The 16305-nt window shown below is 57.1% G+C and overlaps 1 protein-coding gene across 3 annotated transcripts in view; it reads right to left on the bottom strand.

The window, feature by feature from the left end:
• Positions 1 to 16305, bottom strand: part of SARDH (sarcosine dehydrogenase) — a 63257-nt gene that overhangs the window by 17246 nt on the left and 29706 nt on the right. For all 3 annotated transcript variants that reach the window (XR_012008462.1, XM_072778574.1, XM_072778573.1), the window contains 4 exons: positions 13114 to 13252; positions 11216 to 11329; positions 5606 to 5753; positions 1368 to 1461 (listed from right to left, as the gene is read on the bottom strand). Coding sequence is in view for 2 of the 3 variants with exons in the window: in XM_072778574.1 (XP_072634675.1) it covers positions 1368 to 1461; positions 5606 to 5753; positions 11216 to 11329; positions 13114 to 13252 (495 nt within the window). In the remaining variant the exon portion in view is untranslated. The remainder of the gene's footprint in view (positions 1 to 1367; positions 1462 to 5605; positions 5754 to 11215; positions 11330 to 13113; positions 13253 to 16305) is intronic.

Here is a 16305-nt window from a genome sequence, read left to right as displayed (position 1 = left end):
TCTGCTAACAGGACCCCGGGGGGTCCTGGCGCTGCAGCCCCTCTGCAGCCCGGGATCGCACTGCTCACCCGCATTCCTCTGCACTTTCCCTGCCAGACCCCCGACAAACACGGAGAACAGCACACGGAGGGGGGCCCTCACCCCGGCTGTCCATCCAGCCACCCGCTTACGGCCACGTCCCTTTCGTCGACACGGATTTATGTGCTTTTGTGTTTCATTAGCTGAGGGCTTCGGGCCAGAGACGTCCCGCTGACGTCTCTGAACTCAGTTTCCCACATCACGAGCCATTGAGGGCCCGGGTCCACACCCCCGGCCACGACCACCGCCAGCCTGACCGCCATGCGGGGTCATCACGGACCAGCAGGCCCCCTGGGGACACCTGGTCACCTCGGGACACATTTCTGGTTGCCACGGCTGGGGGTGCTCCTGGCACTGAATGGGTGGGGGACGGCGATGCTGCCCAATGCCCTCGGACACCCCGGACAGCTTCCAGCACAGGACACCTTCCCAGAGGTCACGGTGTCGAGGCTGAGGGACCCCGTACATAACAGAACCTTCGGAGTGTTGTGAGGATGATGCGGGGCGTGCGTGTGCTCAGAGCAGCGTCCGGTGCCCACAAGCCCCCAGCAAATCATGGCCGAGGGCACCTTCACTGTCTGCTCCTCCCCTTGGCCTCGGGGAGTCAGGACACTTAACTTCCAACAAGGACAGCGAGGACAGGGAAGGGATGGGCTGACCCAGAGCCTCCCCGGCCCCAGCCCCTGGTCTCTGAGGAAGCTTCCCACCAGAGCCGGGTCCAATGGAGCCCTGGTGTCACCCACCGTCCCCAGGGGTCCGCGCAACCTGGACTTCCTGGGGGTGCGCTCCCCCTCTGCCCCAGCAGCCCCTCCTCGTCCCACACCCACAATGCTGGGTGGGCAGGGGCAGGAGGGCGCTAGGGAAGGACAAGCACCTCCTCAGAGAACACAGGGCCCTGCGTGAGCCCCAGGTGCTCTGCCGTCCCACCCTGTGCTTCCCAATGTGGTGGGGGGAGTACACGCCACCCCTGACTCGAGAGGCCATGCCCTGGGCCTTCAGGAGGGGACACCACAGGTGGCTGTGCAGGCGGCAAGGCCAAGGCTGTCTTTCGGGGCAGAAGCCTGTGAGGGAGCCCCCCAGTCGGTGCCAGGCTCTGGGCAGAGCTCCAGGGAAGCCTGACTTGACCTGTCACCCCTCTGTGCTCCCAACAGCCCGTCCCTCCCTCGGGGCGTGGGACAGAGGCTTAGGGAAGTCGACCCACTGGCACAAGGGCACCCAGGCTCCCGGTCCCGGCCTCAGGACACTGCTGCCATCCACAGCCCGGGAGGCAGCAACCAGCTGGTACCTACCAGGTGCCCGGCAGCTCTCACCAGCTTGTGGGTGGAGAAAGGGAAAGCCTCATTGCTCAGGTCTGCATCCAGCACCTCCTGGAGAATGGTCCGGCTGTGCGTGAGAAGAAAGTTGGTTAGTCAGCCAGTCGACAAACCCTTGCTGAGCATTCCTGGGCGCAGGCTCCGGGCCAGCAAGACACGGCAGGTCCAGCAGTGCGCAGGGCAGGTCCCTGTCCTCACGGGGCAGACTGATGACACGCAGGGGGGTAATAAAAGTGCGTCAAGATGAGCACACGCCCAAAAATACGGTCGGCTAAAAAAGCCACATCGTCAGCAGGAGCGACAATGGGGGCAGTGAGCCCAGCCTGGGGGTTGGGGCGGCCAGACCTACACGGGCTCCAGGGGCAACGACCTGACCCTATGCCCCCAGGTCCTATGGGCAGGGCTAGTCTGTGAGCTCCCTGGGGGCAGGGGCCACTCCCCTCACCTCCCCCACCCGCTCTGGAGCGTGACGGGTCACCTGAGACCTCGCTGGGCCCAAAGCCCTCAGTATCCATGGAAACCCTACTTCCTGGGCACCTTGCCCCCCCTTGCCACCCTTGGGGCCTTCGTCCACTCCTCCTGTACTCCTTGGCATTCCACCCAGATCCCCGCCCCTGTGAGATCCTTTGTCATCCTTCGGGTCTTGGCTCAGCTGCCACCTGTCCAGGAAGCCCTCCCTGACCCCTTGAGTCTGGGTCCGATGCCCTTTTTATGCGGGTCGTAAAGCTGTGATACATCTCCCGCCAGGGCACCTCTCACATGGATTGTCCTTGGACCCCCCCCAGTCCCCACCCCCTGAACCTGGGCTCCTAGCCTGACGTGCCCAGCGCAGAAAGCACACATGAACAGAACCGACTGACGATAGCCCAGCTTGGCGCCCCAGGGCGGGCTCTGGTTGGCAGGAGACAGCCCCCAACAGGGGCACCGGTGGGGGCAGGGGCCGCGGGGCACTGCTGCTCAGAGCACTGCCCATCCTAGCGCTGCCCCCACACTGCTGGAGCTGCCCACCCACACCGGCCCGAGGCGCCCAGCACGCTGCAGCCTGCCAGCACCTTATGTAACACCCGCTCTGGCACCCACGTGGTGCCAGCCCCCAGAGAGCCACCCCCGACTTCCAGGAGGCCGTCCTCCCTGGCGTCCCAGGGAAGGAGCTGCCACCCGGGTCGAGGTTTGACAGGGCTCAGCAGCCCTGGGTGGGAGCCCTGTGGGCGCCAAAGGGGCTACCGAATGCAGCCCTGGGCCAGGGGGCAGCAGGTAGCGCCAGAGGGCACAGGCCAGACATGCAGGTTCAAGTCCTGACACCCCTACCCACCCACCCTCGCCCCCACCATCCTCTAACAGGGGCAGCGATTGTCCCCCCGGGGCCAAACCCCCAGCAAACACAGAGAACTGGACACGGAGCGGGGCCCTCACCCCGGCTGTCCATCCATCCACCCGCTTACAGCCACGTCCCTTTCGTCGACACGGATTTATGTGCTTTTGTGTTTCATTAGCTGAGGGCTTCGGGCCAGAGACGTCCCGCTGACGTCTCTGAACTCAGTTTCCCGCATCACGAGCCATTGAGGGCCCGGGTCCACACCCCCGGCCACGACCACCGCCAGCCTGACCACCATGCGGGGTCATCACGGACCAGCAGGCCCCCTGGGGACACCTGGTCACCTCGGGACACATTTCTGGTCGTCACGGCTGGGGGTGCTCCTGGCACTGAATGGGTGGGGGCCGGCGATGCTGCCCAATGCCCTTGGACCTTCCCAGAGGTCACGGTGTCAAGGCTGAGGGACCCCGTACATAACAGAACCTTTGGAGTGTTGTGAGGATGATGCGGGGTGTGCGTGTCCCCGACTTCCCACCCCCTAGCACCACCTGTCCTCTAACAGGGGCAGCAACACTTCCCCCGGGGCCCGTGAGGAATCCGTGAGAAAGCACATGCCGTGTACCCGGACGTGGATACAGCGACAGCGACCGCTCACTGCTGTACAGTCTCCACCAGCCACACGCATGTGGGCCACTAGAGTTTGACTTAATTACCATCAAATATCCGGTCTCGCCGGCCACCTACAGCTTAGTGGTGACTGTGCTGGGCCACCCGATCATGGAGGAGTGCTTCCAGAGAGTTCCACAAGACAGCAGGTCCCTGAGTGCGGCCCAGGGGCCGGATCCTGTGCTACAGGCTTCCTGCATGATGGCTCCGAGGGTCTAGCCCCTGCCGGTGGTGCCGGCCAGGCTGTCGCTCATGCAGGAACGGGGATGGAAGCTAAGGAGTTGCCAGGGGAAGGAGGCAACTGTCACCTGCACCCACCTTGGGAGGCTTCCCATGAGGTACAGGAGGTGGGCGGTTCTCCACTGACCCCCTGGACACAGCTCATGGCTCCCTCCTCAGAGTCCTGGCTTCTCCAGCCGCTGGGGCTCCTCACACAGCAGCCTGGCCCAGCTTCTGAGACCCTGCTATATGGCCCAAGTCTGCCCGTGTCTCTGCTCTGCTCAGCCCCCCTCACTCAGAGGAACAGCCCCTAGACCCACAGGCTCCCACCCCTTCTGCTCTGCGGGCCTGTCTCCAACTGCCCTGCTCCCGCTGGCCTCACCACTTTCCCTCAGATGCATGGGCACACCCCTGCCACAGGGCCTTTGCACCTGCTGTTTCCTGTGCCTGGAACACCATCCCTCCAGAGCACTCCAAAGCGTGATCCCTCATTTCCTCGAGGGCTTGGCCCAAGTGTTGTCTTTTTTTTTTTTTTTAAGATTTTATTTATTTATTTATTCATAGAGAGAGAGAGAGGCAGAGACACAGGCAGAGGAAGAAGCAGGCTCCATGCAGGGACCCTGATGTGGGACTTGATCCCGGGACTCCAGGATCACACCCCGGACTGCAGGCGGCGCTAAACCGCTGCGCCACTGGGGCTGCCCCCAAGTGTTGTCTTAGCGCATGTTGGACCAATACGTGACCTATAGGATCTACTCAGGTCCTATACATTCATCCAGCGAGCGTGTCCTGCCCGTCTGCTGTGCGGCCCCGAGCCACGCCCACGCACAGACGGCTACTGCACCCCCTGGGAGGGGAGGTGGGCCAGCCCAGGACCCAGCACAGGGAGCTGCTGGCTCCGTCGGCTCAAAGGCACCGGGAGAATGTACCCCGTGGCGGGGCTTGGGCACAGCAGCCAGGGACCCGGGAGGCCTGCCGGCCATGGGGACGGGACCCAGATGCAGCATGCTTGGTCAGGGGTGCGGCGGGGCGCCGTCTGGCTGTGGGCACATCCATCCACTCTTCCCCCCACTCCCGCCCCCTCTCAGCAGCCAGCGCTTCCCACCGTTCTGGCGGGGGGGGGGGTGCGTCCTTCCTTTTACACATGCCCCCAGGAGTGGTTCCCCTCCTCCCCTGCCCCTCCCGCACCTCTCAGTCTGGCAGGGCCCCCCCAACCAATGCACCCCTGGGCTCTGGGGTCACAGAGCACCTGCACCGGGCACAGCATCTCACGGAGGGTCTATAATTCCTCAGGACAGGCGACTGCTCAGGGTGTGCAGCTTTCCGAGAGCTGGGGGCAGAGGACAGGGTGCATGCCCAGCCACCCTGGCGCTTGCTAGCTGTGCAACCCTGGGCAGAGATCTCCGCCACTCTGTGCCTCTGATTCCTCACTGAAGAAGAACAAGCACAACTGGGACCACCCCCGAGGGCTGCTGGTAGCAGTTTCAGGAGATGTCGGCTCAGGGGTTGGCAGATGACAGGTGCCCAGTGGGTGCTGTGAACACGATTCTTCTTCCCCACTGGCCTCTCCCCACCTCCCACCCCAAACCCCGGGCCCCTTCCCAGAAGCCCAGCTGTAGGGATCTTTCCAAAGCGCACAGCAGCTCATGCGCCCTGTGCCGAGGCCGCTTCTGCAGCTCCACACACAAGCCCGCATCTGAGGACCCTGCCAGCTCCGACTCCTCGCAGGTGGGGATGCAGCTCCTCAAATACCGAATCACACACAGACCCTCCTGTGACCCCTGAGCCCTCAGATGCTGAGTCACTGTCCAGTTCAGCGCGACACTCACATCAAGGGCTTTTCTGCATCCTAGGGCTTTGACAATGATCTGTCCGGTGTGGCGTCTCGGAGTTCACCAGAGCGTCTAACTAACCAGCACATCCCACTCTGGACCAGCAAGTGGTTGGAGGGACCTGGGTCTGGGTCTCAGGGGCTTGGAATGGGGGTGGCAGCCCTGTGGGGGCCTGTCCTCACCTGGCGGGGCCCTGGATGCTGATCATGCCCAGGTCCTCAGAGCCGTCGATAAGCTGGCACCGAAACTTCTGATCCTGCAGCACTGTGCTGATGTGAGACCAGTTGTGCTGGGCCACGGCCCCGCCCACAGCCAGGTAGTAGCCGTCCCCTGAAACAGAAGGGCAGACTCAGGGCAGGACAGCAGGACGCAGGTGGCACAAGCAGTGCAGTGAGGCCCAAGGCCTCCGGGTTGAGGAGACATGTCCTCTTTTCTGGAGAGTGAACAACACAAGGCAGAGCATGGGGGCCCCTCCCCGGGGGCCCTGGATCTCATCGGGGAGCAGGGGTGGGGGCCAAGCTCTAGAACCCCCAAGGGCTGCACATGGCAAGGGAACACTTCTCTGGGAGACTCTGAGGCTTTCACTCACTCCTCAAAGAGCTCCTGACCCAGGAAGGGGCAGAGGTCCCACCACCACCACCCCCAGGGAGATGCTGCTCCATCTGGTCATCAATGCTGGGTGGGCTTGGACAAGTCTCTTCCCCCCTGGCTCTCATTTCACTGCATGCTCCCCCGATCCCTGGTCTCCAGGTCCCCCCATTGGCCATAGCAGGACTCGCGGCGCCTGGTACAGGGCTGGGCTTTACAGGCAATATCTCCTTCACTCTCCCCAGGAGGCTGATGCTCATCACCATTCCCAGGGGTTCAGAAAAGGAGCCTGAGGTTCACAGAGGGCACACAGTGGAAGATTAGACTCTGTCCAGCTCTGAGTCCATGGTCTAGGCCTCACTGCCCCCCGGGTAGGGGTGAACGGAGGGCAGCCTGCCTCAGCCCAGTGTCCTGGGGGAGCTGCCGGCCTGGGGAGCGGGAGCTGGGCCAGCTGTGGGGCCTCAGGCCCATCACACAGCCTCTCTGAGCCTCTGTGCTCTCATCCCAGGGACACTGTGAGATTCAGCCGCGGCCTGTGCCTCACTGGTCACTGGAGGCAGGGGCCCCCTCCATCTCTGTCCCTCCCCTGGCATCCTCCCCCTTGCCTTCCTTCCTCACTAACTCCGCCTCAGAGCGGTGGTACCTGGACGATCCCTGACCTCCCAGCCACTTCTCCATCTGTACAGTGGGACCGTGACTGTGGGAGGGACCCCTGGGAAGGGCCCAGAGCCGGCGGCAAGGCTGGTTCTGCCCCGTGAGGCATCCTCCACCTCGGGGTCCTGTGTGGCAGCTGCTTCTCTCAGCCCTGGACACTGTTGGCTCTGGCATCGGTCCCCGCAGGCCCAATGCCACCCCAGACTCAGACGTAGCTCGCAGGCGGAGATGGCCAGGGGGCTCCAGAGGCTGGAGAATCCTCCTAAGTGCCCTTCCCTGGCCCTTCCCAGGGGCTCCCCCAGAGCCGTGAGCCATCGTGATAACAGGCGCACAGCACCCCTATTGTAACTGAAAAGTAGGCACTCACTATCCTTCTCTGGCAAAGGAGGGCACAACCGGTGGCCGAGGCCTGGGGGTGAAGGGGCACCAGGCTTCTCTCACTCTCCAAGAGCACCTGTTAGGGGGGCTCTCATGGGAGTTTCCTGGGCTGAGCTGGGCTGGGGGCAACCAGTTGGAAGCTTAGAGCTGGGGAAGGAGCAGAAGCAGGGGCTGTGGTCCCCACCACCTCCTCCCACCTCGTCCAGGTGAGCCCAGGGACATTCCTGACCTCATCACCCCATGTGCTGTGTGCTCTTCTGCTCCCCTAATCCCGCCTGTCCCTCCAGATCCGACTCAGAGGCCTTAGCCTACAAGAAGCCCTCCCTGAATACCAGAGCTTGAGGCACTTCCTGGCAGATGACTGGACCTTGGGGTCACCCGCAGCCCTGCTGTCTCCTCACCCCCACTCCTCAAGCCATCTACGAGCCCCTTCTCTCTGTGCCCACGGCTGGGGCTCTGTCTGGGTTGCAGCATCTGTGGCCTGGATGGCTGGATCTGTCCCCTCCTGGCTCCAGCCTCCAATCCCACGCCTGTCCAACCTCTCCACCTCCCGCCCTCCCTCCCACGGCCCTCAGGATGGTCCCCCAGTGTCCCCCCGGCCTGTCAGAGCCTGCCCTGTGGCCCCCACCCCCTCACAAGGTACTTGGTTCTGGCACTCTCAGCTCGGCTCTTGGGCCAGTCCCTCCCAGGACCTGAGCCATGCCTCCTCACCCTCCTGGACCCAGCTCAAACGTCCCCTCCTCTGGGAAGTCCATTTCCCTACCTACTCTACCCCAACCCTGCAGAGCACCTCCACCACCTCTCTGCAGTGGCCTGCCCCCTTGCCTGTTCCCCGGGGACCAGCATCTGTCCCCATCTCACAATCTCCCTACAGCCAGGACCATACCCTGCATGTACCTTTGGATCTTTTGGACTATGAGGCTGGGCAGAAAGGGCTGTTCTGCAAACCCCTGCTACTTGCCCCCTTGGGGACACTTCCCAGGGGAACTATTCTCTCCCACCCAGGAGGACCCTGTCTTGGGAAACACGTAAGTCTTGGCACCAGACCAGCCTGGCCCAGATTCGCTTTTTTGGCTCATCGACCTCCATTCTCACTTGTCCTAGCCTGTTTCCTAATCTGTAAGATGGGCAGAGCCACACCTGCCCCCAAAGGGCTGTTAAGAGCATCCACGGGATAAAAATATCTACCAAAGTCCTGGCCAGGTTTGATCATGTTTCCTCCCTTCCTCTTTCCTCTTAAAACTGATGAGGACAAAAGGAGACAGAAGCCAAAAAGACCAGTCAGCCCCCCAAGGGCCCCGGTCCCTGGGCTGGGGACTGTTACAGGACACTGGCTGTGTCCTTGGCCCCGGGCCCCGACACTCGCTGTGACTCTGTGGAGGCCCAGCGGCCTAAAGCCACCAGAGGCCTGTCCCTGAAGGACGTGGGTTACTGAGGCCACCGGGAGTCCAAGAAAGGGGCAGCTGCCCCTCACCAAAGACCCTAAGTGCCAGGTCCCGAGGCCAAGCTGGCCCAGCTCCAGGCCCAGCCTGCCAGCAGACGTGACAGAGAGGGTGGTCAGCAGGCACAGCGTCCTGGGGCGCGGGTTCCAGCTGCGGAGCTGGGGGCGGCAGGTTTTATGCTGCACCTTTCGGTGTTGTTGACACACCTCCTACAAGCAGGTTTTCCCCTCGCAATATGAAAGATCAATCGAGATCACGTTTAGGACTGACGGCTGCTGTGTACACAACCTTGATCAAATGCAAATCACCTCATCCTCTTGACTTAACGGTGATCTGATGTAACAGGTATAATGAACCCCCATCTAAAACACGCACATTGACCAGACATGCATATTCATGGCAGGAGCGGTAATTTTGAAGGCTGAAAATAAAACAAGGTCCACACACCACGGGTTTTCTCGTGTTTGGCCCTGTCCCCAGGCCCGTCAGCAGGCGCTAGAGCCTCCTGTGACACAGGCGTTGTCGTGCCTCCCTCGCGGCGCACACTTCCCCCCTCTCAGGCCAAACGCAGACCCCTCGCTCACTCTCGGGAGACTGTGATTTGATGTGGAGGCCCCAGAGTCTCCCGAATCTTTAGCCCCTTCCTTGTACCTTGGCTGCAGAGCCTGCTCTCCTCCCTCAGCCCTGGCCAGGCAGGTGCTCCTCAAACCCTCCTGGCCAGGGATCCACCGGAATCATCCCAAAAGGTGTATCATGGGTGTGCCCTCAGACAGTGACTCAGTTTACAAAGTGCTTTCACCACAGCTCCCCACTGAGAGGGAACTAGCAACGCCCCCCATTCCCCAGACAGGAAAACTGAGGCTCTGAGCTGTGTGCCACAGAGCCAGGCAGTGGCAGGGTCCGGCGGGGACCTCTGTAGGCCCTCTGCACTCTCACAGAGATCCCTTTGTCCTGCACTCTCAGCTACACTTGCTCTCCAGGGAGGGCAACGGTCTGTCAGGCCTTACCCTCTGCTCAAGGCCACATGAATCTCCCACCAGCCCTTCTCCAAATGGCCCCTGTTGGCCTGTCCCCCCAGCTCCTTGCAGGCACCTTTCCAGCTGGCACCTCCTGCCCATCCAGAGGCTCCAGCCAGACATCACCTCCTCCAGGAAGCCTTCCCCATCCTAGCTCAGCTACTTCCCAGGGCCTCCACCATCCCACTCTGGTGTTTTAATGGGCTCTTCCTGGCATGTCTGCCTCTACAGTGGTGGGTCCATACCATGGGATCCCAGAGGCACAGCCAGCCTCCTTCGGCTCCTGCCTCTGCCATCAGCACACACCTGTCCGAGGGTGAAGGCTCTAGTGAGCACTGGGAGAAGGAATGGGCAGATGAGCTCATTCATGAAGCACACGTGCTCCGGCTGAGCCCACTACTGTTCTGGCCTCAGCACCACAGGGGTCAGGAGGGACAGGCCCCCTGAACCCTACCCCCCGCCCCCAGCGGGAGCACTCATCCATGCTCATGGCCTCCTGTCGGACAGTGCTACCCCATGACACTGTTTTCCGCAGCCACCCCAGAGGCCCACCCACCCTCGACCTCCAAATGCACCCCAAAGGATTCTGTGGTCAGTGAAGTGAAGTTGTCCCACCACCCCTCCTCCCCATCAGAAATATAAATGCCACACGGGTCAGAATCTTCTCAGGTTGGTTCATGGTAATATCCTTGGTGCCTCAAACAGGCTGCTGGCCCGCAGTGAGTGCTCAGTAGCTAGTCCTGGGCTCCTGACCTCACTAAAGTGCACCACCCTTTCCCAATGCCCAGGCCGGAGCCCGGCCCCTAACCCCAGGGACCCGGATCCAGACACACTGAGGACACGGCTACATTTGTTGGCAGCACAGAGCCAGGCCTGGAGCCAGGGGGCTGCCTGGCTCTCTGAAAGGGCCACTTCCCAGCACTTCTGGTCTCCTGGCCCTCACCCTGGTTGACACGGTCAGCCACACGGAAATGCCTTTCTCCTCTGCAAATCCAGAGGTGGCAACAGGGCCTCTTCCCAGAGAAAGAGGGTTCTCCCCACTCTGCGAACCTCAGCCATCTCTCTTCTTCCCCAGCAGAGACTGTTACAGGACTAGGGCTGAGGTTGTTCCTGCAGGAACCAGGGGGTAGGGGCAGGGAGTTGAAGTGATGGGAAGCAGATCTGGCTCAGTGAGGCAGTCAGGGCTGTGCAAACAGGGAATACAGGTACTGAGCAGACCGTCACTGGGGGGCATGCAAACAAAAGTGAAGAGACCATGGAGGGCAACCCAGCAGGAGCTAGAGCACTGAACTAAGGACCTGCCCCAGCCTGAGCAGGGATTCAGCGAAGATGAAAGTCGAGGCAGCACAGATGCTCATGGCAGAGAGGCGCTAACCTCTCCACGTGGGAGGCACGGCCCTCTCCCTGGCTCACTCTGCTCTGGGCAGACGCGCTGAGCGTGCGCACGCTGTGGCCGCTCCAACACTGCAGTCTGGACAGCTTCAAAGACACAGTCATGCAGTACTCAGAGCCCAGCGCCACTGCCTGAACAAAGCCCACTGTTCCGCCTGAACCGAGACCTCTCATCTCCCGAGCCCTGGCCACCATGGGCCCGACAGGTGATCTCAGAGCAGCTCCCGTCAGCCCCTCCCTGTCCACGGCACCCACAGCGGCCACGGTCACCAGAGCAGGGCCTGAGGTCACAACACTGCTCTGCCCGGGGGGGATCTCCTACCTTCAAAGGCAGGGGCCAGGGCGGAGGCCTGGGGGCTGGGGTCCAGGCGGCTGACGGTCAGGTCACTTTCCGTGCCACCCCTGTGGTTCAGCATGCAGGTGTACACAGTCGAGCCTTGGGGCAGGAGGAAGAGCCAGAGTGTGAGCCGCTCGGTGTGGCAGCCCCTCGGCAGAGCCCAGTACACACAGGTCTGCATGACCGCTGGACAGGATGCCCTGGAGAGGTCTCTCCACACAGTGACGCGGCCACACCAGAGGGGCCCAGGGAGGGATGGGCAAGTCACCCAGCACGGCCATCCTCTGGCGGCCAAGTATCAAGAGTGGAGCTTCTTTCTTCTTGAAATGCCTCCACTTGGGACCTGGATGCCCCCCATCACCCTCCCACCCACAACCCACCACCATGCTGGAAAGTTCTCAGGAGCAGGGCTCCTGTCTCACTCTAGTGCACCCATAGAGCCTGAGCAGAGGCTCCTAAAGTCTGTTGAACAAATGACTATATAGATGGGTGGATGAATGGAGGGTGAAGGGGAAGGTGGATGGAGGGGTGTGCCAGGTGGGGTTTGTGGATAGGGAGGCAGATGGGGCACGTGGGTCAGCATGAGGTTTAAGAGGAGCTGAGCAGGGGGTGCTTGTGTAAGTGGGTGGCAGGGGGGTTGGCTGGGGAAATAGTGTAATGGGCTGAACTGTGTCCTCCCCCAAAATGATATGTTGCAGTCCCAACCCCAAGTACCTGTGAATGTGATCTTATTCAGAAATAGGGCTTTGCTGAGTGAAGTAAGTCAGTCGGAGAAGGACAAACAGTATATGTTCTCATTCATGTGGGGAATATAAATAATAGTGAAAGGGAATATAAGGGAAGGGAGAAGAAATGTGTGGGAAATATCAGAAAGGGAGACAGAACGTAAAGACTGCTAACTCTGGGAAACGAACTAGGGGTGGTAGAAGGGGAGGAGGGCGGGGGGTGGGAGTGATTGGGTGATGGGCACTGGGAGTTATTCTGTATGTTGGTAAATTGAACACCAATAAAAAAATAAATTAAAAAAAAAAAGAAAAAAAAAGAAATAGGGCTTTGGAGATGTAATCACGTTAAGACGGTCATTACAGTGGGACATAACCCAGGATGACTGGCGTCCTTAATAAGAAGACGACAAGCAGGGAGAAGCTTGTGTGACAACAGGGCAGAGACCACAGGGATGCAGCCATAGCCTAGGAACTCCTAGGAACCTCCAGGAGAGGCTGCCAAGGGTCCTACCTACGGTCTCAGAGGGAACATAGCCCCGCCTTACTCACAAACTTCAAGCCTCCCAAACTGTCAGATATGTTTTGATTGTTTAAAGTCACCCAGTTTGTGGTGCTTTGTTACAGCAGCGCCAAGGTGCTAATACAGAGGAGGATGGGTGGTGAGTTGTTAGGTGGATGGACAGGTGGGCGGAGGGTAGTAAATAAAAAAGGAGGTGAATATCCCAAATATTACATGGGACACACCTATACATAAACACCGTTCATTCTTCACTTGAGTCTCAAATTTATCTGAGCTTCTTGTATTTTCATTGAATTCTGGAAACCCTGTTTGGGGAGACTCTTCCTATGGGGGTGACTAAATGGGTTCCATGTTCCCAGGACATGTTTGCTGAGGCCCTGATGCCTTTTACCCTTTCTGGAACAAAGTAAAGAAGGAGGGTGGGGAGGAGGGATGGAGGAAGGTGCCGGGGGCCTAAGGGCTGGGTCTTAGCAATAAGGGCAGAGGGGTCTAGACACAGGGAGCCCAGGGTCAGGCCATGGGGCAGAGCCATGAGCTAGAGGAGCCCAGTGGGGACAGGGTCAGTCCCCAGGGCAGTGCCCATGGAATTTTTCCTGGTGCCGGAGAGGGAAAGGAGCATGGCCCTCTGGAGGTCGTACCTGGGGGTCGGCTGACATCAGCAGAGAAGAGCCAGTCGGCAGCCTTCCTCGCATCCAAGCCCACCAGATAGAACTTCCCGAAGTAGGACATGTTGAACACAGCAGCAGCTCCTCTACAGGCCAGACACTCCTTCTTGATCTGAAAAGTTCCGGGGAATGAGCGACGCCATGAGGGCTCTGAGATGCGCCTCCTCCAGAGCACGGGGCACTGTGCTCTTTGCTGCACACCTGCCCTGAGACTCCCGCCCCTTCCCAGCTGGGGCACACCGTGACATTCTTCTCCAGCACAGGGAACGTTCTCCAGGGCGGCTCACATGCCATAAAAGAGGCAGTATGTACGTTCAAAAGGATTAAGATCACACACAGCATGATATTGGACCACAGTGGGATTTCATTCGGAATCAATAGTAGGAGGAAAATTGGAGAGTTCACATGTAAGTGACATTAACTGGCACACTTCTGAATAACCAAAGGATCAAAGAAAACATTCACAGGGGTACTTGGAGAAGGATGCTGATGGAAATGCGGTACATGGAAACAGAGGGAACGAAGTCAGAGCCGTGCTCACAGAGACATTACACCTCTGAATGCCTCCATTGCAGAAGAAGCTCTCACATTGATGCCTCAGCTTCCCACTTGGAGAAACTAGAAAAAGAAGAGTGGATTAAGCCAGATGAAGCAGGAGGAAAGACACGATAAAGGCCAGAATGGACATAAATGAAATAGGGAATAGAAAAGTTGAGAAAATTAGCAAACACATATTGGTTCTATGAAAGGATCAATGAAATTAACAGGCCTTCAGTTAGACTCACAAAGGAAATAAGAGAGAAGATTCAAAGTACTAAATTGGGTATGAAAGACGGAAAACATCACTACCTACCCTACGGCAATAAAAGGATTCTAAGGGGATACCACGCATACTCGTCCACCAACACGTCGTGAGACAGGAAATGGACAGATTCCTAGAAAGACACAAGTAACTAAAACTGAAGAAGAAATAGAAAATCTGAATAGATCCATAACAAAAAGAGATTGGGCTAGTAATTTAAAACTCCCTCTAAGGAAAAGCCCGAGTCCAGATGGCTTCACTGGTGAATTCTATCAAAAATTCCAAGAAGAATTAATACTGAATCTTCACAAAATTCACATACACACACAAGAATAGAAGAGTAGGAAATCATTCCTAACTTGTTTCACGAGGTCAGCATCACCCTAATGCCAAATGCAAAGACTCCCTAAGAAAAGGAGGCCAATATCCCTCATGAAAATAGATACAGACGCCCTCAACAAAACACTAGTGAACTGAATTGAACAACACATGAAAAGGAATACACGCCATGATCAAGAGGGATCTCTCCTGGGAATGGGAGTTTCCATCAACGGATGGAACACAGCATATTAATAGAACCCAAAACAGAACTATATGATCATCCCTATAAATGCAGATAAAGTAGTTGATAAAATCCAACCCCTTTCATCATAAGAAATATTCAATAATCTCAGAATAGGAGGGAACTTCCTCAACCTGATTAAGAGCATGTACAAAAAGTCCACGGCTGATATTATAGTACATAACAGGGAAAGAGTGAAAAATGTCCCTTCTAAGATCAGAAACAGGACAGCTGTTTGCTCTGCTACTTCTACTCAGCATCATACTGGAGGTTCCAACCAGGGCAGCAATTAGGCAAGAAAAAGTAATAAAAGGAATCAAGCTGGGAAAAGAAGGAATAAAACGATTTCTATTTGCAGGTAACATGATTTTGCACATAGGAAATCCTAAGAACCCACTAAAAAACTACTACAAGGAACAAAATAGTTCAACAAGGTCAATGTACAGCAGACAAATAAAAACGATTGTGTTGTTTTTCATTTCACTAACAATGAACAGTCAAAAATGAAATTAGGAAAATAATTCTACTTACATCATCGAAAAGAATTTTTAGATACTGATGAATAAATTTAACCAAAGAAGGGCAAAACTAGAAATCTAAGAACTCGACAACATTTTTTAAAGAAATTGCAGAAGACTTAAATGAGTGGAATGACATCCCACGTTTACAAAATGAAGACTTGGCTATTGCTAAGATGACAACTCTCCAAATTGATCCAGATTCCACATAATCCCCATCAAAATTACTGTTGGCTTCTTGGGAGAAATGGACAAACTGAGCCTAAAATTCATAAGGAAATTCAATTCTGATCCAGAATATTTAAAACAATCTTGAAAAGGAAAGACACATCTGGGAGATTCACGCTTCCCGATCTCAAAACTCGCTACAAAACTACTGTAATCAAGATGGGGAGCGCTCACACAGGACATGCATCTAGATCACTGAAATCAGGTTGACAGTCCAGAAATCAACCCTCACACTTATGGCCCACTGATTTTCCATGGATGGGAAGGCCATGCATGGGTGATGCTCTTCAACACGTGGCGCCGACGCAGCTGGACGGCCACATGCAGGGAAGGAAGCTGGACCCGTTTCTCACACCATACAAAACTTTAGTCAGAGTGGGTCACAGACCTAGGAATAAGAGCTAAACCTATGGGCAGCCCCGGTGGCGCAGTGGTTTAGCACTGCCTGCAGCCCAGGGCGTGATCCTGGAGACCCTGGATCAAGTCCCAGAGATCGGGCTCTCTGTATGATGCCTGCTTCTCCCTCTGCCTGTGTCTCTGCCTCTCTCTCTGTCTCTATGAATAAATAAATAAAATCTTTTTAAAAAAGAGCTAAACCTATATAATTCTTAGGAGAAAATATGAGAGTAGGTCTTTGTGGCCTCAGGTGAGGAAATGCACTTCTGAAATACAACACCCACAGCACAGGCAGCAAGAGAAACAATCCACAGGTTGGACTTCACCAAAATTCGACCTTTTGTGCTGCCAACACTACCATCAAGAAAGGGAAAAGACAAGCCAGAAAAAGGGAGAAAATATGTGCACGCAGAAGTCTGGTAAGAGACGTGCACCCAAATATAACAACAACTCTCATGACTCAATAAAAAGACCAAGAGCCCAAATTAAAATGAGCAAGGTGTCTGAATAGACATTTCTCCAAAGAAGATGTACAAATGGCCAATGAGCACATGAGAAGATGCTCCACATCATCAGCCTGTAGGGAAATGCAGCTCAAACCTCCAATGAGATACTCTCCACTTCACACCCACCAGGATGGTTAGGATCAAAGAGAGAGC

This window comes from Canis lupus, chromosome 16 (genome assembly GCF_048164855.1).
Source record: "Canis lupus baileyi chromosome 16, mCanLup2.hap1, whole genome shotgun sequence".
Classification (NCBI taxonomy): domain Eukaryota; kingdom Metazoa; phylum Chordata; class Mammalia; order Carnivora; family Canidae; genus Canis; species Canis lupus.
The sequence above is the reverse complement of the archived record's forward strand: the minus strand, read 5'-3'. Positions and strand labels throughout refer to the sequence as shown.